Below are 25927 nucleotides of genomic sequence, written 5' to 3'. Positions count from 1 at the left end.
CTGCTGTCTAGGAATTCTGCTTGAAAAAGATTCTTGTTTGGGCTTTCTCCCCATAACTTGGATCGTCTCTGGTAGACCTTCTACTGGGCCAATCAGCGAACACAAGGACAAGTTGTGAATAATGATTTGAATTTTCTGTGCTGTCTTAAAATGGTAGTCTGGCAGTTTTAGCAGTGGTAGCAGGGGCTGAGCTGAGTGGTTGCTTAACCCATCTCACTTCCTGTTCTGCTGTCGCCCATAATCGGAGCAGACGGGAACCACTCCGTGATTACATTACAAAAAAAAAATCATATTTGTAAAACTGAGTAATGCTAAACACAATGTTCATGAGTGTCAACATTTTAGACAAATTTACACAAAAAATGTGTGTAAATGTAAAAAAATTACACTTTCATTTCATACAAATTTAAAAACAAAAGTCAAAATTTGCAGAAACATAAAGATAGAATCCCTTAAAACCTTTGTTTTCTTTATCAGCACAAAAGAGTTGATTTTAGGGTTAATTAAATTTTCGATGTCAGTGAGAGAGTTTACTATTAAGTCATAAGAGAAACATAACTTTCTTTTATGGTTTTTAGATATATATTTGTACAAATATCGTATAAAAATAAAACTGCAGATGAAAGGACTAAAAGGTTCTGGTTTATTTGTTCCTTTAGCTTTTGTACATTTTGTTATTTTGTGTTCAACTTTTTAGGGTTCTGCTAGAAGATATCAGTTTGTACCCACCTGAAGGACATTTTGTCATTTCGGCATATTGCAGCACAGTTGTTCCATTTTATTCATTTGAATTATAGAGCGGTTCTGTCTCTGGTGAAATATTTAGAAATGTTAGCAGTTAAATCTCAGTTAGGAAAATAAATTCCCAGACTGCTGTTTGCAGTTGCAAAATTGTGCTAATAGATAACATGAGACACTAAAATTGTGTAAAATGTCAACTGTGTAACCATTTTGTCTTTGTTTCAAACACTAATTTTCTACTGACTGTGCTCTCAAAGTGGTTTCAGCCACATCTAACATAAATAATAAGTGACCATTCACATCAAGAAGGCTTGAAAAGAAATTATTTACATCTTGTTAAGTCTTAAAATAAAATTTTAACAGGTTTCAACTAGTATCTGCAAATGAAAGAAAATCAGATTTCAAAAAAAAAAAATTCCAGAGCTTTTCATATATTTTGTTTTAGAAAACCTTATGTTCCCAAAATTTATGATAAATACTTTTAAAAGGCTTTTATCAACATAAAATATTTAAAGCCGCTTCCAATATTTACTATTCAGAAAGCAATTAAAATTTTTGCTAATTTTCCATAACTAAAATAAAATTCTAACAACTTAAAAGGATTTTCTTAAACGCACAGAAAAGCACAAAACACTCTCACTGTCTCTTCTCCTCATCATTTTTACCTCTTCTTGCAGTTTTCATTGCACACAATTATCTAATTAGACTCGACTTAAAGTGAACTACTTTCACTGAGAAAACAACTAACTTGGGAAATTGAGCTTCAGCTGAGCCACTTAATACGTCCTGAGCTTCCCTGTGACCGCTGATCAGAGCTGAAAGGCTTTCCAACACTCCACCTCTTGTATAATTGGCTGACGCTTGTGTTGCAGTTAAGAGTGCCATCACTGTCAGTAACTCAAAGCCCATGTCTTGCACCCTTGCCCCTGCCTGTTGCTATAACAACTAATGCAGAGGTTAGAAAAATCAATTGGGGATGCTCGTGTTTGTGTGTACGTGGTGGCTTCGCCTGATTCAATTTGCTGCTTTTGAATGTGAAATGTGTTTGGTTTGGTCACACTTGAACTTGATGACGCTGTAAAGCAGTGGAGAATTTTCACTTCATCTTTTGCCAACTTAAAATCCAACATATTTCAGATATGGGATTTTCTCACAATGTACCCAGGCAGCTTTAAACCATGGCTACACTTTGTGCTTGCTTTTGGAAAGTATTCATTATCTTGGTGTTATTTTCATTCATTATCATCGAGGTGACCCTAAAGTATCCGCCAACTGAAATCCCAGGTGACGGTTTGTACTGGAAGAAGAGGAGTGAAGCATAGAAGCTTTTAATAAAGGAAGTGAAAAAAGCAGCTGTCTAGGAAAATGTAGCAAACACAGAGGGGATAGGAGTGCCAAAGAGAATGAAGAGCCGATAGGGGATCCATCCAAAAGAATGACAGAGTCTGCATTAAAGAGAAGGTGGCTGAGGACAGAGTGAGCAGCGGCATGAATCCAAAAAGAATCAGCCTGCGAGTGTTGCAGAACCACAGATGACATTGGCAGGTCAAATAAGTGATATTGAAATGGAAGAGCTGGAGGCAAGTTGCAAAGGACTCATAGTTGCAGAAAATAAGAGACCAGTTTTGTTGTGAATTTATTGGATTTTCATTTTAAAAAATTATAGAGCGGTTTTCCTGTTTCCACCGTTTGCTTATTTTCCCTTTCAGAAATGCTTTTCAGCTCAGAGTTTAGAGTCCAATCAGGTCAAATTCTTTTTTGTGAACAAATTGTTTGCCAAAAATAAAAATATGCACCACTTTCAAAGAGGCCAAAGGCTCCAAATGAAGGAAATTTCTTGCAAAATCAAAAGTGGTATTTTTAGTGAGTCTATTTATTTCATACTCACCCTGTTGATCAACTCCCCCACCATGCCGGTCCAGCTGCCATTAGGTTCAGGTGCTCCATACAACCCGTCATCCACCAGCTTAATCTTGAAGGAGAACTTCAGGATGTCTGCCAGCTCCCTCAGCATGTCCACACAAAAACCTTCATACTGATCATTTCCACGGAAGTCCTGATAATTGGACTTGCGCATTACATATGGGTTTTCCTATCAGACCAAGAACAAAAACTGTTGGCTGATGGCTGAAACATACTAAAAGGAAGAGAAACACAAACACGTGACACTGTAAGCTAGTTAATGCACATTATGTATGTTTAATAACACATTACCAGTATAGTGGTGACAATTAAGGACTTGTTAGCTAGTGTTTCTGAGGCATTGAGGTCCAAAGAAGTTGAGTTCATTGCCAATGTGTTGTTGGAATACCAAGTGCCAATCTGTAGGGAAGAAAGAGGAATTAAGCGCAACGTTAACTTTAAAAAAATGGAAATGCAGAAATGCTAACTTTTTTTAATTGAAAACCTCACTTTATTTCAATGATCTAATGTCCTTACAGATATTTTATTACATTAAAACTCCTGTATAGGTCTTCAATCCTTGAGTTCTTGCATTTTTACTGTTAATATGTGTTGCAAATTCTAGTTGCATGTGGACAAAAGTGACAGATCAAATGATTGAAATAGAAAATTCCTGTAAAACTATAAAATTTGCTTTGGAAAAATTTCAAAAAATCTTTTAGAAGATTTGTAGCTATAAACGTTACAGGCTGGCAGTTTACAGTAGTACCGTCAGAGCGGTCCAAAGCCCATGCTTTACAATATTGGTTTCCTTGTCCTGGTTCTTGAGAGCTACTATTCTGCAACTTTATGAAGTACCTCTGCTCTAATACACCAAAATCAAATGTCTGAATTCTCTCTTCAGCATGTCATTTAACTCTGCAGGGGGATGGTAACAAGCCATTCACTAGATTCAGCATTGTTGAAGTAGAAATGCATCTAAAAGTTACAGGATGGTACTTAGGCACAGCTTTTTTACAAGATTAAAAACAGACCCCATTAAACTAAAATCTAATAAAATAGAATATCAGAAAAATTAAAAGTGACAGGGTAATAAAAACTAAATACAATTGTAAGGTCATATAAGTAAAATGATTTTAAAAAATGAAAAATATGGAGTGCATCCAAAACACAGTAAAAGTAATGCTATTTTATTAAATCCCAACTATTCTATATATATATAAGTCCATTAAGAACACACAATTATGTTATGCCATAATAAGTATGATTCATTAGAACAATATAATCTGACAACCTTTTTAATGAATCAGACTTGGTTTGATTGGTTTGATTCCAGCCCAAACTCTCAGTAATTTGGGCTGGAAGCCTCTGCTTTGCACAATTTATTAGGTAGAATGAGGAATCGTCGTTTTGAGTTGCATTTTGAAGGGCAATAAGAAGTTGACCCCAACTCAAAAGCCTTCATTTTATTACTTGATTTACTTTCTGGTGGTCAAGTAGATTTGATCAAAGTTGATTGCATCTGATTAGTCTAAAGACGTTGAGTATGATTTCCACTCAGGGTTAATCAGGTCAGCTCAATACATTGTAAAAATTAAGATTGCAAGAAAAGGAAGGAGCTCATTATTTCAAAGAGAAATTTATCAGAAACTCACAGCAATCAGCCACTTAGCTTTCAGATTGTTTTAATGTTATATTTCCAGTAAAGGGTGTTAGGAAAAATGTTAAAAGGTGAAAACAAAGTCAGTAAAAAAGAACAAACCGTCTTTACCAGATATCTAATCTAAAATATTGAGAACCGCCTCCTCTAAACCTTTCAATACAAGTTAAAGACCACAGATAAGACCCACATTCACCAACAGATTTTTCATCTTTAAATAATTATTTTAGGTTAATAAGACCATTGTAGTTTGTTCACACACACTATATGGATAGCAGAACGAATTAATGTATGAAAGACCTGCTTAATAAACCCCTTTGGTTCTTTAGACATCTATTCTGTGATGCTTGTATGAGTGATGATCTTACAAATCTTTACATTTCAAATTTAGTTTCAATAGGGAGACTTATTTATTACTCCTTTAAACAGAGTAAATATAACATCAGGTTTATGTATTTAATGGCTAAGCTCTCCACCTTGTTCATATGTTATTGAATGAAAAGTGTTCTCTTACTTCTTTATGGCCTGCAGGGTGTTTCTCCAAGATCTTCAGGGTGTAGTTGGTCCTCTGTCCTTTACTGTTGAACTCAATGTGGCCTGTCAGACCATCATATTCCACCTGGCAAAATGAGAGATCACACAAAAACAAAGATAAATGAATGTGAAAGTTTCAACACACTTATCATAGATTGCTATGAGTGATAAAGAAAAAGAAAATAATCAGTGTAGCCTCCCTACTCTTTGTCTGGTTTTGGTGTTGATTTTTAATGGACCTTTGAAATATTTATGTACAAATAAACAGATTGAAATAGTCTGTGAACTGAATGGAACCAGTTGTTCCAATACCACACTAATGCAGCAGTTGTCATAATCTAACGCCATAATAGAAATTGAAGTGTGGAAAACAACAAATAATTTATGAAACTGGATCAATTGGTTTGAATTTGTCAGTTTCATCTGACACAAAACGTGTTGATTCATATGTTATTCAATGAAAAAACACAGAAACGTAATCACAAACTCCAAAACAAATACTTATTGGAAACGGAAACTGAGAAAACTGACAGTACATCAGATCAGTGACAGAGCTGCTGCAATACGTGCTTGCAGTAATGTGCAAATAAGTGTGAGACTTGTGTGATACACATGCAGCCAAGCATGCATTTTGTTCCTGAGTTTATGTGAGTTATGTGTTATGGAGTACACATTCAATATGAATGGTTATGTGTGTGTACATGACTCAAGATGAATTACATCCTAAAAAAAGTGGAGCGAGAAAGACAGAGAGAGGGAGAGAGGTCCCCGGTTGCTGCCAAACACAGGGCAGAGATGATGAAGTGATGCACTGTGAGCTACAAAAACAATATGGAGGGAGAAGCATCATCAGTGGATGGAAAAAACAAGAAGGCAGACAGATACAAACAAGGAAACAGGAAAATGAGAGCAAATCAAATTAATATTAAAAAAGATACAGATGTAACGGTAAGACAATCTAAAAAGTTCTTTATATATATATTGAATCTAAACATTTATTTTGCTCTTAGTCATGTTGAAAACAAGCATGTAATGCAGACTATTTTACAACACTAAGATTTATAGACAATTTATGAGCCGCCTGAAGAAAAAGTTCAGCTTTTTTTTAATGCAACTTAATAGTTCTTGTTAGAAAAGAAGACGACTACAAAGACAGTGGAAAATGAAAACATGAGTAACAGACATCAAAGCACACAGAAAATTCACAAAGCATCATTAAAGTAATGCAAGTAAATGTAAAATAATCAAATAATGTTGTTGCATCTATCAGACATCTTTAACATTACGCCTCTGAATGAAGGGAAAATGATAATGGGTGACTAATCAAAGTCTAATCTAAATATTTGAGTAGAATAAAATCTTATGTGACTCATGTAGACTGATTTAAATACAATTTCAAAGTGTTTCTTGATAATAACTACAACTAACTCCATAGTCTGGTTTTGCACAGCGGGATTCTCAACATGTAATTTCAATGTGCAAAATCATGTCCCAAAAGAATGAAGCGTCTCTATAAAGTTGGGACTTTGCTAGTTCGCTTTTTTTTTGTTACCTCTAAAACACAATCTATCATGCTAAAATATATTTTAACACATTATGGCAAAAGAAATTAGTTTTTTGCATTTCACCAACTATGTGAAATTTCCACATTACATTATAAAGCAATGCTACATCACTACTGCTATATTATCTCATTTAAATATAAAACTAATGGAAAGTGTTCAACCAACATTTTTCCCAAACCAGCTGTGGATGTAAATTTAGTGTTTCGGTCCTACTTGATGTTGTACTGTCTCTTAGAATCCCAATGTGAGCTGAAATGTGTCTAATTGGACAAAATGTGAAGAGTTCAAGGCATGTGAATCCTTTTGCAAGGCACTGGATCAGCTCATAAAAATCACTGAAATTAAAAAAACAAATTACCTAGAAATTATTCTTCTTGTTCTGCATTCAGCTACAGGGTTTATTTACATTTCCAGATTTATTTTACAGTTTTTGTTTCCAGTATTTTATTTTAGCTTATCTTAGCTTCTGACAGACGCACAGGGTTGCTGAAATTCTGTGTTTCCCCGGTCCATGCATATGAAATATGAGTATGTGAAGTAAATGTGTGTGTATGTGTTTACCATGCGTAGGTAGTTCATGAGGCTGGTCCCATGTTGCCAGATGAGGGGGGAGGTGCAGCTCAGTGGCTTCACGCCAATCTCCTGACTGCGATTCAGCTCCCGCACGGCGCTCACCACCACGTGAACAGCATCAAACATCAGGGCGGATGACAGCTGGGCATGAAATAAATGAATAAGTAAGCATTTTCCCTTCCATCTAGTTTGCTCAAAAAGGTGCTATGAAGTTGCAGTCACAACAGACCTTTCTTGCTATCATTTCTGCAGAAAGCATTCCAAGATTTCCCAGCTCAAGGTTACAAAACCATAATGAACAGTTAAATTTAAATCTAAGCACATTGGCTGATGATGTTTTTACTAATGAAATAAATTATCATTTCATCTCTGTTGACTGTGCAGGACTACATTTGAAGAGGAAAAGAAAGTTATGTTGTGTACGACATCCCAGTTACACCGTCAGCAGAGCTTTGATGAGACAAATAAATGCAACATATACAAGTTATGAGTAAGAAGTTCATACAAAATGTTGTAAAGTTGCTGCAGCACACAAAATACATATACACAGTTTCATAGAATTCTTCAGAAGACAATAAAATTCCTTGACATCAATAGCATTTTATTTAACTGCACAACCAATAACTTCCAGTTAAGGTTTTAAAGTCTTCAAAATAAGAAGGGAAGAAATGGACCAGAGACTTTAGCCCAATATTCCGTGGCATTTATTGTGATAATAAAAGCATTGAGAAAAATATATATTGCAAAATTCCTTGCTGTCTTATTTAGCTATAAATCTTTTCACTATATTTGGAGATAAATAAACAAACCAGTTTCCAATAAGCTACTTTACTGCACTGTATGCATTAAGTAAGTCACCAGTGCTCCAAAAAATACAAGTAAATGTAGCGTTTCCTATGCTTTTATCTAGGTAGTAATGGAGAGAAAGACTTTGAAGTGTAAAAATAATCCCAACCATACTCAAAAGGAGTTCAGTGGTACTATCACATTATGAAACAATTTTTTTTCTCCCAAAAGATGGTAAATGATGCCACATCACTTGCATGAAGAAAAATTTGTGACACCAAAAATTCTTAATTGGGTGAACAAAAAACAAACCAAAAAAACCATCATGAAGCAGAAAGCAATTACTTTAAAGTTGATTTATGGTGCATTCATACTTGATTACATTCTGTATAATCATCTATTCAACCAGATAACCTGTGTAGTGTACAGCCCGTCATCTGTCCTGGTTCAGTGGGGTCTGCCAGGACTTCCTGTGGAAGTCTGCGCAGGAAGACCATCAGTCAGAAGGCCCACACTGTACTGATTGTGCATCCTTACAGGGCAAAATCACCACACTGCCTGTGTGCATTTTTGTCATGCAGATGACAAAGTAGCACATCAACCTCCCTCCACTGAGGCTGTAGTAAGAGGTGCATTTTTCTTAATGGAATGCTGCATTTTGTATTTTTAATTTAGCCACCATTGGAAAAATACAGATGTGTGCAGGCAGGCGGCATTCATGGAAAAAAGCAAAAGTATGTTGAACCCATTTGAGGGTCAGATAAGATGGAGAGACAGAAAAACCAGTCCATAAATTAGGCAATATATAATAAAGTGGAATGACACAAGCAAAAAAGTAAATAGAAAAAGACTTGAAATGACAACAAGAACTAACTTAAACCTATAATAATCTTTCTTATTACCAAGGTACTAATAGGAAGTCTCGCAAGACCTTTCCAACGTTGTTGTTGCAAAACCTTTTGATGAAAATGGATACATGTATTTCTAAACTCAAAACACATAATTTCCAGGAAAACAGTAAACAGTGAACCCAACTGTAATGGCCTTAATGCGTAATAACTGTGAAGACTCATCTATTGAAAAACAGAACAATTTTAGATGAAGCACATCTAAAATTGGTTGTAAAGCATTTGGTCAAGGCAAATAAACCCATTAATGCATTATTATGTCTGATGAAGCTAAAATCAATGATATTCCACACACTGTGTATGAGGAGGGATGAAACTGGAAAAAAAAGCCACATATGGAGGTGAAAACATCATAGGATGAGGCTGTTTTTCAACATATGGTACCGGCACACTTCATGTAACTGAGTCATTCTTTGGATCTGGATTGGCGGATTTTTCACGATGACCTTGACTCTAAACTAGCTTTGGAGAAAGAAAAAAGATGCTCGAATGACTCAGTCAATCACAGAAGGTACCACCAATTAATAACCAATGTAAAGAGCTGAAGATCAAAGTTCATAGATGCGGCTCCCGAAACCTTTGAGGTTCTGAGGCAGTCTGAATAGATCAAAATTACTTCTGGGTGATGCAAGTACCTAGTCGGGAAATTGTTGAGGAAGAAAAATATTGACTTAATCAATATTTAGTTTCTCTTCTTTCACAGCAAACATCAAAGATGGGCAGGCACTAGAAGCTTGAAGTGTGTGAAAAAAAATCAGACCGTCAGTCAGAAAGCAATTCTGAAGTCAACAAGCGTTTTACCATAGAACAACGTAACGAAGTGGCGACAAAGAGAGAGCATTCACAAAATAGCTCAGAAGTTGTTCGAGGTGGGCTTCAAAACAAAACAAGAAAAATCTATGTATTGGCAGCTACAAAAATCACAGACAAAATAGCAAAGATGCTTTAGCACAGAGACAAGAAAAACTTCAAACACAAAAGGGAAGCAGACAAGTGAGGCAGAAAAGAAGGGAAAAAGGCTGAACAAAAATGAATGCAACTTAGTTGCGGATTTCTTTTCTTGTATTTGGCTTAAGGTATAGCAATAACATACATATTGATTGAATGTAGCTGTAAAGCTGTTTACTCAGTTATTGTAGAGCACAAATAACTACTTCAGTTTAAAACAAGAAGAAACTGCTGGCTATAGTGCTCTAGATCTCTGTTTCTCATTTACTGAATTTTATCTATAGAGCCAAATGATTAGTGGCAATGTCACAGTTGTGAAGCTTTGACTGAATTTGTGCAGAAAAAGAAGGAAAAGTTAAGCACACCTGCCTTCAGTTGCATTCAACTCATGGGACTGAATGATTCTATCAGAGTCTGTTTGGTCAGTTGTCTTTCAGACTGACACTCTTAGAGAATCAGATAAATTGCAGAGAGGCAGAGCTGTACAATCTGTGAAACCTTGATAAAAAAGACAGATGCTTGCAGATAGGGGTTTCTGGCAAGGTAATAGATTCAGAGCTTAATGACATCAAGTTAGAATGGTTTGAAATGAGAGACAGATAGATAAGGGAAAAAGGGAACGTGAGAAAAAAATAATTGGCAGCTCTCACCGGTTTTTGTCTGGAACCACAGCTGTTTCTACAAGCTCACATGAGCCACTTTGCAGTGAGTTTACTCATCATATATCAGTGTCAAACTTTGAGAACATGCCCTTTCTGCTCGTCAACATGGTATAAACATTCCTAATTAGCATTCAAGCAGACTTAGTGCGTTGTTTATTTTAACATAAGCATTGTGTGAAATTTGTAGGACCAGATAGACAGGAGGATGAAACAGAAGACTCAATTTATGAAATCAAATCGGTATATGAGACAAACCTTCCTCTAAATTATTTTGACTTTCTTATAAAATGGACCACGGTCATGATACAGTATGTGCTTTGTCTCATTATTTCTATATTTTTCCACAGTCAACATAAACAAGGTCAAATGTCTGTGTGAAGAAGTTAAAATCGACTGACGTGCATAAACGTAAGAATAAAACATCCAGAATTACAGCACAGTTATAATGATGATGAAAAAGTTTCTATGCAGATGAGACATACTTTAATTTAAAGCCACATAACTTTCTACCTTATGTTGTTGTTTCTTTAAGGTTATTAATGTTAAAGAAAAAAGGGAAATAGAGCACAAACATGGTTTGTGGTGAATATTTAGATCAGAATCAGGTTGCTGAAAAAATAAAAATAAAAACGCTTGTTTAGAATTTATCTATGTTGAATAATTGCAAAGTGAAATTCTCAAATATATAATTTTACTTGCATTGAAATAAAGACTAATATAATAATTTCAGAAGGACAGATATAACAGCAGACCATTAGGGACTATTTAAATAGTTTCAGCTTGATCAGTCTTTCATCATATTAAGTGCTACCATGTTCATCTTTGGTCTGCAAACAGCAGGGGGTGAAGAATTTTCTGTGAATGTCTCTCACCGCAGGTCCTGGGTATGGATTGATGTTGCACCCTTCTTTCCATGACAAGTTCAGGCTCCTGATGAAATCCAGGTAGAAAGGATGGGAAATGTTCAGCATGGAGAAACCAACGATGTTGGACTGGTCACCCACCACATCATCGAGCTGGAGCAGAGGGAAATCCTTAAGGCCACATGACAAAGAAAAGGAGAAAGAAAAGAAGTTTGTCAGCAATTTCTTACAAAAATATACAGCATGTCAGGCCAAGGATTGAGCAATCGAGATAGCAGAACAAATTAAACTTAAACTTTTCAGATCAGACATGAGAAAATAAAAATATGGAAATCAATGAAAGACCAGGATTGGATTTTCTTCAGGCTGCACTACTTTGGATTCTGTTTTAAAACTCTGAGTTGGCTCATAATGTAAAAGTAAAAGAGAGATGGACATCAAAAGCTGGGAAATTTCAAAGAAATTCAAATAGTCCTTGAAGGCAAGTTGATGTCACGCTGAGGTCTGCTGCTGAAACAAACCAGAATCAAAATGTTTGTTTTGCCCTCAAAGGGTTTGTGTTACACAACACATGCTGACACTGAAATATTTAGCCAGAGTTGTAGGGAGCAAAGAATGTAGGCGAGTGAACCAAACACTTCTCCTGCTGATTTGTCACCTGACGACAACAATCGGTGACACAAGCTGTCAACACAATTGTATTACACTGAAATAAACTAACCCTGCTGTTTGATTTCTTTTTTTTTTTTAAGTTGGACCACATAGGGAAAAAAATAACTCAAATAATTCATTTCATTTCCCGCCCATAAAACAATAACCAACAGTGGTTCTCTTACATCTAACTTAACCGTTAGAAACATAATTACAACATAGGCATTTCTAAACTACTCTAATTAAATTACTTTGGCATTGCTAAGTCTCAAATCGTGCCAAATCTAAAAGCAGCAGATGGCATGTCAGCATATGCCACTTCTGGTTTGGTGGCATATGCTGATTCTACAGCAATGTGTGTCTGCCATTAGATGGTATGCTGCTGATTTGGATCACTTTAAATCAGCGGGCGACGCTAGATCTTGCTGTTGGTTCGCACATTTATTAATAATTCTGCCATGTTTTTTTCTTTTTTCTAAATAATTATACTAAGATGTACACAAATAGATGATCTGATCTAAAATTCTATGTGATTCTATAAGGGTAGGGTCACTTTTTCCAAATGTTTGCTTATCTGAAAACTTTAATCATACTTTTGCATTTATGTCTTTATAAAGGAAGTATACATCTGCATACAAATGCTTAAGATATCAGATTAAGCAAGAGTTTCATTCCAGATAAGCAACAACAGTGATGAATACTGAGATCTGTGCAGCTTTAACTTTTGAAAATGATTACTTTGAGTAGAATTAACAACAGACACAATCTCAAAAGCCAGCCAACTAATTGTGTCATTTATGTGAATAAAAGATTTGAAATATGTCACCACTGTTCAGGCATTTGATTTTATTAAACTCACAGCTCTTCTTTTGGCTAAATTTGGCTAAACATAGAAACATCTGGTCAGCAGTTGTTAGTCTGAGCTTATGTTCCACAGCTACACTGCCATTATCAGTTTTTGGTTGTGTCTGTTCTCTCCATTGTTTTGGCATAAAATGTCAAATTAGAAAAAAACATTAGTCTATAAAAGATATAAACTACTTCAATTCATGAATTAATTTATAATGAAGATGCAGAGATTTTGAAGCTTTCTTTGCCAAATGGGACAAATATATGTATTTTTTTTTTACATTTATTCACTAAAATTTCTGTCTTTTTCTTATCTGTTGTATTTCCATTGTTTCTTGCGGCTGAGAAACTGTTGCTGTCATTGTTGCCGTTGCTCTTGCCGGATGCCAAATCAATTTCAGCAGCAGCCAGGCCGTCTGTCAGACTGTCGCCCTGCCAGCTCTGACAAAGAGCAGTTGGCTGGCCGGATTGCAGGGACCAGGCCAACACTGCTGAGGGAGAAAGCACTGCGACAGCATTCCAGAAGGACACCAGTGATGCATTGACTGCAGCAGGCTTCACGCTAGATGTTCATTTAGAAAGAAGCTGGTCTTTAGGCTATTCCATGCTGGTAACTAATGAGTTCAACTGTTTAAAGCCTAACCCTAAGGTATTCAAGAGGTAATGACCTTCACGAGTCCTTAGGTATTTGATGGGTAAATGAATAATGTTAATAACTTTCTGATTATTTTACTTTGATGTGCACACTTCTATGTTTTGAGTTCACTTCTATGCATTTATGTTATTAATGCACTTAAACAGCAAGTTTTTTCAATGTTGATGAGTCACTAGCTGCTGTGTGAGAAGTTCATGTTAGTGGTTAGTGGATTCATCATTGCCTCTGACCTGCTTTTACAATCACATTTTCTAGTATTGGAAGCATTTTCAGACCCTGCATTGCAACAATAGCAACTAATACCAACTGAGTTCATGGTCTGGCCTTTACCAGCAGCTGGTCATGGTTTGAATCTCAAACATGCTAAAAACATAATTTCACAATTATTTTCAGTCAATATTTGCACTTAAATCTTTTGAGGAAGTGAACATGAAAAGAGACTAAACATCTTCACATGCTTTGTCTACAGTAAATTAATACTGGCAGGAGCTAATCAAACAGAAAGACAGTTGAAAGACACAATATTCAGCTAATGCTGCTCAATAACAGCTTTTGAGCTTGATAACACTTATGTGATTTTAAGAACTATTTCTTGGAATAATATTTAGACAATCTGTTCTATGAGATTATAAACCACACAAAATTTGGCCAGAATCCTCATCAATCTGGGAAAGTTTTTTTTGTTTGTTTGTTTTTGATAGTTTGTAACACGTAGCTGGGGAGTTTCTCCAAATCCCTGCTGACCTCTCAACCCATTAACACTAACTGAAGAATCAACAGGTGGAACTTGAATGAGCAGGGTAACACTTTGATATTATCTTAAAGACTATTGGAAAAATGAATATTGAACATATAACTCAATAAAGTCTTAATCTTTAAAAGATCAAATTTTTCTTTGTTTTTGTTTGTTTGTCTTCAGTTATTGTTTCATCTCTGTGAGAAATTACACAAACTTATTGCTGCATACCTTCATGTGGGGAATAATTTGCTTTTTATGCGTAGAGTATAAAAAGCAAAGGAAGTGGACATTCCAGATTTAAGAAACCAGGACAGAAACCAGGAAGTTTCTGTCCTGGTGTCAATTTTATGTCAAAAATATTAGATTGAGTTAACCCCTAGCGGGTTGTTAGTCCTCCAAAGTGCAAACCACACACCCATGCATGCACACATGAACACTTAGGGATAATTTAAATGGTGAATTAATCTTTTTTTGGACAGTGAGAAGTAACTAGAGGCCCATATTCTTCCCATGGGCATACACAGGATGAACATACAAGAAAGGCTCTGCAGTTCTAACAACGGCATGCACCCGCAATCAGACCAATAAAAAAAACATAATCTCAAAACAAATTATTAGCTGTAATGAGTCTGTTAACTTTAAGCAGTTTAAATTGAACCAGTATGTAGTTGGCAATAAAAAAGACAGATTAAGCAATAATGATTCCTACACACTAGAAAGCTGAGCAGAATCATCATGCCTAATGATTGACTCCCTTTTCGTGTGATCTAAGAACATTAGGGTTAATATTGAAATCGTGCTTTTCTTCACCAGTATTTTTAGTCTGCAGAGCATGTTCAGTTCAAAGTTAAAGGTAGGTCACTGACACCGCTGCAGGTGAATGAAAATGCAAGAAAGAGGAGGCTGCGCTGAGATTGGGTGGGGAATGACAAATTTGCCCTTGGTTTGTTAGTGCTGTGTGAACGGCTCCGTTAAAGTCTCGTGTCATGCAGCGTTTAGAGTCAAGGCAGAGATCGAGAAACGTTATTATCCAAGCAGGTTCTTTGTACAAGGGCACGACACCAAACAGGGGAATTATAATGATGACAAACAGTGGAAGGAGCAGCATGCATCTTGAATGAGAAGGGAGATATGGAGAGAGGGAGTTTAAGGGGAAGGGAGGAAACAGGAAAGCTTTGCTTAAGGATGTAACATAAAAAAATATCCTGGAGGTGTGAAAAGGCTGCTTACAAAGGAAGACACCAGATATTTTGCTAACGGTAGTATCTGAAATAAATTGCTGTAGGGATATTGAGATAAAAAGAAATTTGCTGAAATAAATTAACAGGAAAGTTTGAAGCCAAGGGGGAAAAGTGCAGAGCAAATGATAGTAAAAGTAAGGAGTCCAATCAAATGAAGGAAAAACCTAAAGAAAACAATATAAGAATGGAACACAAAATCTTTCAAGGTTAGAAGACAAATAGAAAAAGAGTGAGAAGAAGTGAAGGTGTGACAAGGTGGGCACTTTTCATGCCCAGCAGGTCAAATGTAAGAAAAAGTTCTTCACAAAGGTTAAAACAGAAGTACAGATGTTGAACGTCTAAAGACTTTAGGGCAATCCAGGATGGCAGTGGTTCAGGAGGAAAGAGTTCACAGATTTCTCTATTCATAATGTACAATATAGAAAACAGATAAAAGGTTAAAAATGTTTACCTTTTAAATGTTGCTCCCTCCTATGTGAACCACGAGGAAATTTGAAGCTGATTATTAAATAGCTGACTGGGTGAGTATATCAGTTGATAGATATTGAATCAATTTATTAAATAAAACATATGCAACTCTGCCTCTGTGAAGTTTCTGTCCTGAGGCCAGGTTAAAAAAGGAGGGACTGAACGGTGGCATTAAAGTGAATCAATGCATCAACCTCAACCAAACTTTTTCCTATTCCACGGTCAAAAACAAATCAGTGTAACCACAATAACCTTGCAGGGATAACTTGATGCAATCGACTGATGGATGTATATTCATGTTAGTGATTACGTAAATATATATTTCCCATTTCCAAATTCCAAGTTTTGTCCATTAATCAAAAAATGGTGAAAAAAGACAAAAAAAGAACACTGAGATGAAGGTTTCCAAATATTGGCAAAGCAGAAAAATGAAAAAAATCAAGAAGGTAACAAGTATAAGGGAAAAAATACTACTGATATATGGCTAGAATGTGTAATGTAGATATGTTAGATGAAGATAAATAACCAATTGGAAATTCCTCTTGAATGATCAATAACTCTACAAGGCAACAGACGCTTACCATGGTGGTGAGGATGTACTTGTAGAAGGCTGACATCATCCCCAGCTCATTAGCCTGCAACACACAAAGATGAAAGAGGTGACGAAGGACACCTCAATACTAACTGAAGAAAAAAAAAAACACAGCTCAAACCACAACTGTTAAACAGTTTTTCATCAGGAAGTCTCATTTATCCATTTTTTAAAGTCTACCAACTCGTTTCCAGATTTAAGAAAAAAAAAAGTACAACGACCAGCAGGATGCTACATTAGAGGCAGAGAAAAAGTTTAAAAGAAAGAAGCTAAATGAGCTCAGTGTGAGATTTTTGATAGAATAAAATGACACCAAGAAGACACTTTGATTTAACCTGTTCCAAATCTAGCAATAGACTGAGGACACAATTGATAATGCAGTCCAATCTCCTGTTTATTTGCTACTGTTTTACATCTGTTATTTGAGTGATTTCAGCACCGACTTGAAAATGCAGATTTCACTGCTTATTTCTAGACAAATCCACCAGGACCAGCAGATGGGAGCAGTCAACACCTATTTTTGATTTAAGATAAATGTTATCCTTTCTTTAAACCCAAACACAAACAGCTCTTCATCAAAAAGATGAACATAGTAATAAAAAAATTTTTTTGTTTTTTTTAATTATTTTTGTTATAATTTTAATTAACAGAGAACTCCAGGTCATGACCTTATGTATTCATTAAAAAGGCTTCCCTTTAAATGATTCAGGAGGTGAAAGGCAATAACTAAAGTTAATTTTTCTAATTTTATTTAGAAAGAAAAAAAGAGGTAATTGATTTCCAAAGTTTCTCTGCTTCTCTGTAGTTCTTCTGCTCACCTTCACCTCAGCGCTCCAGCCATGAGCGCAAAGATTTCTCAGGGCGGCTTTCAAAGGTACAAAATACAGACATTTGTTAATGTATTTGATTTAAATTTATCAACATTTGCATGCAAATTATCTGTGGAAATATTACGTATTAAATGGTTTGGTTTCCATATTTGTACTTATTTGATTAGAAAGAAGAAATAATTCTCCTGCCTTGGATAGTTTTCAAGTACAAAGAACAAGATTGATGCAGTTTTAGACTCCATCAAGTGGTTTTGCAGAAAATAAACTAAGGGTTTAATCTTCTCAGTAAACAGAAATACTTAAATTGAACAAGAAGAGGGGATGTTTCACATAATGGGCTTTTAAGGTCTCAGAAGAGGAGTTTGTGATCACAGCAGCAAACCAAATGATCCAAATCAGATTTTGATTTATCCATTGTTGTCTTCTGCCTTCTAATCAAATTTTAAAAATTATAGATTATAGTGAGTCATAAAGTAAGAATTCCAGTGTGAGAACCTTTGAGCGCACTGGAGCCGACAGCTTCTTGAGTGCAGCGTTTCACATTATAAAGCTACCAACAGTAACAGGGTGGGCATTATTTTCTAACTGTCCAAATGTCAAGATATGTGTGTGGGATTTTGGTATAACATTGTTTCACAAGTCAACTTGCCAATGCTTCTTTAAATGTGGCTTTTCTCTGGTTGGCTCCAGTTGTTTAGTTGGAAGAATCATCAAGATCTACAACCAAAGTAGTTCAAATATTGAGTGTATAGATGTGGGTGAGTCCAGCTCTGCTCCTTTGGTCCACTGTAAAACTAAAACAGTCACAACTTAGATTTTAAAGCTACTGAAAAAAATGGCCTTAATCGATTTTACTTTCATCTTTCCAGTAAGTGTAAATGTGAGCTAAAAATGTTTGAATTTTCTAAAATTTGAAGAATAACTCTTCTTTGTTTTTTAATAGAGTTGCCATAAGACTGGTTTGATATGAGCCACAACTCATTTGATTTGCTCAGATATTTTGATTTTTAATTATGTTTGACATTTAAAGTGAAAAAGTGTGTTTTTGTACATGCTTGAGGAAAGATTTTTAATGATGTACAAGTTGTCACAATATGCTCAAATCAGGCTGCTCAGATGCTGTCAGAATTCAGCACTTTAAAAATAAATATTTACATATTTTGCTGATGTACATGACATGCAGTGCACAGCCTCACCTTCCTGAGAATATGATAAGATATAGAGGCATTAGCATCGATGATGATGGTAGCCACTTTGTCATCACGGATCTCCTTCAGCAAAGGGGTGGGATCCAGACTTTCATCCAGCATTCGTACCGACAGCGTCTCTCTGGAGATAAGGAAGTGGCGAACAAGCTCCTCTAGTCGGAGCAGGCCTGCAGAACAAGAAGAAAAAGAGAGAAGCAAAAGTCTCTAAGAATAAAGTACAAATATAATAACTGCTCCTAAACAGGGCTCTTAAAATAATCTCTGTTTTTTTGTGCAATAACTGTCAGATATTGTGAAGCTGAAAAAGTATGAGCCAGAAGAAACATTACAGACATAAACAGTGTTCGATTGCGTAATAAGCTTGTTTGCTTGTTAAATTATTACTTTGATTTGAATAAGAGAAAAGAAAAAAATTTAAATTGATGGGATTCAGAATCATTAGAGTGACAAATAACTGTTGCTGCTTCATTGCCCTAAAAGAGGCAATAAACAGACTGGGATAAAGGTGATTATGTAGAGAGGCCATTAATTTCTTTCCTCAGAGAATGCATGTTGTCCCAGGTGTCTTAACAGATGTAAAAGCTTTTTAGGCACCTTTGCATTTCAAACAATGTAAAAAATAAAGAATATCTTTACAACTGGTTTAAATGTACTTTTCTAATATCCATAATTTGTTTATTATGAATTAAAACTTATTCTCAAATGAAGCTTTATTAAGGAATACAGAAAAACACTAAAATAATGTTCACACACATCTCAGCTGATTAAAGAGAAATGGAAATTATGTACACATTTTTATCCTGTTTATGGTCACACTTAAATTGTCTGATTAGCTCAGCTAAAGAAATAACTTTTTTTGTTTTCTGTTCATTTAAATGTTCTTCAAAAGATTTAAACCGTTGGAAGTATTGACTGCTACCTACAAACATATTGAAATATAAATAAATCCTCCTGACGTTCTTCAGAAAATTTCTCTTTTTAACTTCAAATAACTTTCACCAAGATTATGAACTTAAAAAAACGCCACCCCAGTAACCCAGAGAGAGGCGTAAATAAAAGATTAACACTCAATTATCAGCAGGAATACACAGGGATTTCTCTAACAAACAGGTCAATTCCCTCCTTAACATATTTGGACACTAATTTTGTACCAACACATTTCTATCTTCACTCCAATATTTCTTTATTTTACACCTTAATGCCACTAACTGTGATTCTACCCAAAAATAATTATAATAATATAGTATCTCCTGCAGGTGTTATTTATCCGAGACACATAAGAAAATGTTCTTACTGTATACTGCAGGAAATGATTTAATATTAATGGTTTTTAAATCTAGCACAAAGTGTCCCCAAGGCAGCAGTGAATTGATGCATGGTAGGTAAAAATCGTCCCATGACAGATGCTGCCTATGGTTACTGAAGAGGCTCTATAAAAACATGGTGTGAAATGACAAATAAGCGTGATGACCATCACAGTTTAAAGCAAAATGGATGAGGTGCCTTTATGGACGATTTGTGCCCCAGAAACAAAAAGGGCAAAATGTTGCAAATACAAGAACTGATAGTGACTGAATACCAAGACGCAGAAAGAACGACAACTTACTAAATTAAAAGCTTATTATACTGAGATACCAAGCAATAACAAGAGACATAAAGAAGACAACAATATGTCTGAAAAGTTGTTCTAAATGGTTCACAAGCTTGATTTAACAGTTTAGTTATTTTTTTGTTTGGACTCAACAGAGATAGAAAGCATAAGTGTATATATATGTTTATATATATATATATAAATTTCACATAAAGTGAATTCTGAACTCAAAGAATTGGATGATAACTCTGATTGCAAAAATAATAACAAATCCAGGAATCTAATGGATTTTGACTCTGGGAATCATAGTTTGGCTATTTAGTGACAGATGTTTGCATCAGTTCTTTGACATGCTTTTTTCCTTTACACGACTCTGAAGCATTAAAACAGCTGGCCCTCTAAATTTGCAGTCAATTATGAAAACGATAGGAAGCTTCCCGTTATTATAACATATGGCAACCGTTGTCATTAGATTCCCAAATCAGACATGGAATAGCTTTCAAAACAATTTAATTTTTTTTCTTCTTCATGTCTGTGAGTATTTGCTGTTTTACTTGTAAAAAATTAACATGATTGTTTTTTAGGAACACATTTACAGGGGAAAGTAGATATACAGAACTAATAGGAAGCAGGAAAGAAGAAAACATAAAAAGTATACCAATGTATGTCACATATTGGTAAATAGTTTTCAAGTCCTCATTTTTATTCCAGAACCTTGCATTATGTTGACAAATTAACAAAAAGCCCATAAGGCTTGTGGGGTGCTCTGAGTCAGAAGACAACATTGGTTGCTGGCTGAGCCAAATCATGAAGCAGCCACATTATGTTGAAGGATCTGCTGCAACAAATCAAGTTCACATCAGCTCTGACTTTAAGGATCTGAAGAACTTTCTGGACACATTCCAGACAGGACAGGAAATCTCCAAAGGTCTTTCAGATTCATCGCCTCAGCAGGATTTGGCAAGCCCTAAGCTTACAATAAACTTATCGTCTAGACACATCAGTGAACTCTACAGAGTTTGAAATAGCTACTGCTTTGAAAACCAAAAACCTTGATGGATGCAATGCACTTGCTCAGCACAAGGACCTAAATCCAGCACAGTGGAAATAAACAGACAGAAAGAAAAGCAGATTGGAATAAGAGTAACTAACCAGAAACTCAAAATCAACTTATAGTGTTAGCAGCAAGTCCACTGCTGCTTTAAATGAGTTGTTTTTGGTCATAAATCAAATGAGACTGAATTATAAGAAACAGATGACAGGGTATTGATAATAAACTCACACTCTGCTTTAGCACAAATCAGGCTAGCTGTTGGGTAGCCAAAGGACCGCAGGATGGATCCGATGGCCAGGCTGAGGTCTTCATTACTCGGGTAGAGAGTCACCGAGGCGAAGCGCAGGTATGGCAGTTTTGGGGTTTCTTCAGGGCCGATCTTCACATGAGGAATCTGTGAATAGATGAAGACAAAAAAAGAGAGTAGTACAGAGAAGCTGTGCAACTCTTAACCAAGCTGAAGACCTAAACACTGTGCATGAAGAAGAAAATACATAAAAGGGAGGAAAGCAAAAGCGGGAAGAACTAAAATGAAGGTCACAGCAGCCAAAATGGTCTGTCATCAGTTACAGGCAATTCTGTCTTTATCCACTGTCAGAAAGAAAATCTGAACACCAAAGCCTAGGCTTTAAAAAAAAATAAACATTTGAAAAGTACTGCAGAACACCTTTATTTCTTATGCTATTTTGGTTTTGAAAAGAAAAAAAACAGAAATTTCTTCTCTCTTCTTTTCAAAGAAGCAGCTAAAATGACTTTGAACATTATGTTGCAAAACATCATTTTTGTTTTTTTCTCTGTTTTTATCTATAGGTGTATGTATATATTCTTGTTTTTTATTACTTCATAAATACCGATATAAAGAACATCCATGTCAGAAGGAAAGCTAGAACCAAGAAAAAGAAAACTCAAAGACTCTTCTCTCACAGTATAAACACCAGAACATGGCTCCTGTAACTTGTAGGTTTGTATAAAACTGAGAAATTAATGAGAGATTTAAAAATTATTCACTTCAGTCATGAATGATGAATGTAGTGACAGGAGAACTGACTGAGCTTTAGCCTTGACTAACACCAATAGCAATTTAAAAGCTAAGCTGTAATTAATTCAACTGGGCTTTGCTCTGGCCGGCAAAACATAATGTACAAAAGAAACTTAGAATCCAGTATTATGAGACATGTCAGGTACAGGGTTCAAGATGAGATGATGGCTAGAAGCTGAAAATGAAGAGTGAGATTGTGGCAATGTGGATTCACTGAAAGTGTGAACATGAGTTCATTCTTCTACTAGTTAGCATGCTTTAGCATCTGCATGAGAGCTGATCTGGCAACATTTGCATCGAAACGAATAATACTTGTTTCTCATAAGTCATTAAGCATTTCATCATGTTTCACTTTTTTACTGAACATTATTGGCAGTGACTTAAAACATACATACTATTGCAAATTTAAGAGTTGGCCATCTTGTTTTTAAATCGAATGTAACCTCTTACATTCAAGAACGAGTGCAAAGTTTATTACCGTTATTAATAACACAGTATATGAGAATAATTATAAAGTTTGCTTAAAATCTAATCTTGGTTTTTAATAAGGAGCCAAATGGGCTGTTAGAAATTAGAACAAAATGTACACTTATGCACTTACCGTGCGACCAAAGTAATTAAAACTCCTGAAAACTTTATTTTAATTTTGCTATAAAGCAACAACTTTTGATCTGATTGAGATTGCAGTGATCAAGCTTTTCCAGCTCTGGCATGTTTCCTCATTTTTACAGTTTATCTTAAGGGATGATATTCAAGATTGAAGGGCCTTCTTGCCATTCACCTAATATTTGAGCTTTCCTCACACTTCCTGTGTCAGATACTAGTTGGAACTTATAGTCAGAAGAAACATGCAAGAAAAAAACATCTAGGTTTGAACTCTTCTTCAACAATCCTGCAATAAATTAACCAAAAGAAACAGAGATGTATTTCACTTATGTGACTGAAGATTTCATCAGCTAGTTTGTTTGAAAAGAGTCAATAGTTGGTTTACTCCATAAAACCAAAATCACATGCGGATGACCTGAGTGTATTCTGACTTTAGAGCTGTAAAATTAGAAACGCATATGCAGGAAAAAAATGCTTTTGTCCAAGCAATTTTGAATTTCAGTATGTTATTTTGTATTACTGTGGGTGTTGGATTGTAAAATAATAGTTTTATAGACCACAAAACAAAACCAATACCAAACCTATCAGCGCTGGCTTAATGAGGGTCAAAGGTGAGCACAGAAACGTTGTTAGCCCAGTAAACCGTGGAGCGCATTCAGTCACAATTTAATTGCTTTTGATGAAACTATTAAAATATGTGAATGATAGCAGCTGTTTTATCATAAAATACATTTTATGTGAGCAAAGACAACAGGAGATAATCAAATGGAAAACAGACAGCAGCATAAACCTTGTGCTAATTTAGAAATGATGTCAGAACCAATATATTGCTGTGTTAATTTATACAAAACATGATAAATGAACAGGAACTTGTTCGTGTTGGAGTTCAGGCGGTGAACTATGAACATAAATTAATTCATTTCAACCTGTCTGAAGTGAGTTTGAAATTACCAAACACATAACTTTCCATGTAATGGATGAAAGACATGCAGGTCTCTTTGTTATGGATGGTTTTCCAAACACTTTCTGAAGAAATTAGAACCAAATTACTGACATTGAGAAACAATCTGTTTGGATTGATTGAGTTTTGGCTCTAAGTTGATGGGCCTGTGACGTTTCATCCACTGACATGATCAGATGGCTTCAGGCCAGAGACGGCTCACCTCTTTCTCCCCACAGATGTGACTGATGGTCGACCCTGAGGCAGGACTGGAGGCAGGGCCGATCACTGAGACCACGCCCTTAGGCAGGATCTGGCACACTAATGGGAACAAAGGATGCAGAAACAGAGGTCAGTGTTAAATTAAACTTTACTTTAATAACTTGAATATCATTGCTATAGTCATTCTAATTATAATATTATAGTGAATACAGACAAAAATATAAACTGTGGGTAAAATCTGACCATATACATTCTTATTATTGACAATAAACCTACAAAAATAATGTAGGTAAATTATCCTACTCTAATAGACCTACATTAGTGAAATGTGTCCTACAAGACATTAATGATTGACTTTGAATTCAAATAATTCAAAGTCTATCATTTGAATTTCTTTCTTAAACTGCAACCCACTTCCTCCATTATTGTTATTATTATTATTATTATTACTATAGTCACAGTCTGATTACAGACGCTCTCAGTTAATAATGTTATTTGGTGAATGGTGTGCTTTCTTAGAATAAAAATGTCATATGAAATGTAAAGCTGTACCTAAGCCAGACAAATAAATAATGTTGACATTTAATCTAAAAAGGGCTCAGTCATTTGCCGCCTGAGGTATCATAGGTATGTGATTTTTATCTTACTCTACAGAGATCAAGCTTTAGTTCTATATTTTTAAACCAATATACCAACTTTACTGTAGGTGTGAAGCAAAGTTCCCAGGTAACATGGACAGCTGGAGAATTTTCAATATTCTGGTTTAATTAGCCAGGTTTTCCCCTGCACACGGTGTGCCGTTTTGAATTCGTCACTGTGTGTCTATGTGCTCCACTCTGAAAGAAAACCTAACTGCCTGTCCTCTGGGAAGTCTCCTCTTATACCGCTGGCAGTTCATAATCAATAAACATCATCAGCAGCTGCTCATTCAGAATGCTGCAAGCTTTGAGGTCGCCATGACCTCGCTTCACACCAACGCTCTACACCTTGAAACGGAGAAACATCGCCATGAGCCATCCGTCCTTGTGTTCCTATGACTTGTTCTTTAATGTCCTGATTACCACCTGGAAAGAAAATTACTGCTCATCTGACGCAGTCAACATGCACAGTAAATTTGATTTAAACCAAAAATGTACTTTGTAAATCTAATTTAGCTCAGAGGAAGGTAAATTTCTCCAAGACAGACATTTTTTAATGGTAATTTTATGTAGCATTCATACTTGGGGCCAGTTCATTAATTTCAACGCAAGCCTTAACAAAAATACAATTTCCACATGAAGCTGAAAAAGAATCGCATACACTCTACAAAAATACCTTAGCATGTTTTAGCAATTTCTATAAATAAATCAGACTAAGCTTCTCCTGTTTACTAGGAAAGGATTATACATTTTTGCTAAATGGTAAGCTACAAAGAGAAATATTTGGATGGGCTAACTCTTTCAAATTCAGAAGTTTGTCCCTTCAATAATTTTTATATTTCAAAACATTTTTTAATATTATGACTTTTTATGTGGATATTCAAAACATTAAAGTGAAATGAAGGACTTCTATAGACGTCCTTCAATTAAGGACGTCTATAGAAGGACATCTTCCTTAAAGGCAACATTTTAAACATTTTGATGTTATATTAAGGGTAAATGAAAAGAAATCAACAAAGAATTGTGGACTGCTCTGTGTCTCATGTCGTGATGCAAAATGTGGTGGAAAATCATTTTTTTCAGATGTGTCCTGTAGTCTAAAGAATCCAAAATGTAAGTTTTGGTCTAAATTAACATTGTTACAGTAAAAAAGGGGGGAAGCTTGTAAGCCTCAGAGTAAAGTCTAAAGAAAACCTCTGTTTCGTATAATATCTGTGTCAGGGCCCAGAATATCTATTTTGGCTTATGTAACATTTCCCAACTTTACTGGAGGCTTTCTTTGCCTTTCCCGACACCTCCAGCCAAACTACTCTGTCAGTGTCTAATATTACAACAGCCAGTTAATTAAATTCACTTCAGTTTATTTATATAGCACCAGTTCACAATAAATAGCTTCAACCTGACATAACAGCTGCTCTGAGTAGAGTATGTTTTGTATTATGTTTGCCATTTCTAAACAAAA

General features: G+C 35.5%; 1 protein-coding gene across 1 annotated transcript in view; it reads right to left on the bottom strand.

Moving 5' to 3' along the window:
* Nucleotides 1–25927, bottom strand: part of LOC129353315 (glutamate receptor ionotropic, kainate 5-like) — a 177649-nt gene that overhangs the window by 40129 nt on the left and 111593 nt on the right. The window contains exons 4-12 of the mRNA XM_055022595.1: nucleotides 23829–23926; nucleotides 21249–21414; nucleotides 18364–18542; nucleotides 16327–16380; nucleotides 11152–11313; nucleotides 6964–7116; nucleotides 4818–4922; nucleotides 2956–3063; nucleotides 2630–2833 (exon numbers count right to left, since the gene is read on the bottom strand). Coding sequence (XP_054878570.1) covers nucleotides 2630–2833; nucleotides 2956–3063; nucleotides 4818–4922; nucleotides 6964–7116; nucleotides 11152–11313; nucleotides 16327–16380; nucleotides 18364–18542; nucleotides 21249–21414; nucleotides 23829–23926 — 1229 coding nt within the window. The remainder of the gene's footprint in view (nucleotides 1–2629; nucleotides 2834–2955; nucleotides 3064–4817; nucleotides 4923–6963; nucleotides 7117–11151; nucleotides 11314–16326; nucleotides 16381–18363; nucleotides 18543–21248; nucleotides 21415–23828; nucleotides 23927–25927) is intronic.

The sequence above is a fragment of the Poeciliopsis prolifica genome, unplaced genomic scaffold, assembly GCF_027474105.1.
Source record: "Poeciliopsis prolifica strain line A6 unplaced genomic scaffold, Auburn_PproV2 SCAFFOLD087, whole genome shotgun sequence".
In the NCBI taxonomy this organism is placed as follows: Eukaryota; Metazoa; Chordata; class Actinopteri; order Cyprinodontiformes; family Poeciliidae; genus Poeciliopsis; species Poeciliopsis prolifica.
This window is presented reverse-complemented; position numbering and strand designations above follow the sequence as displayed.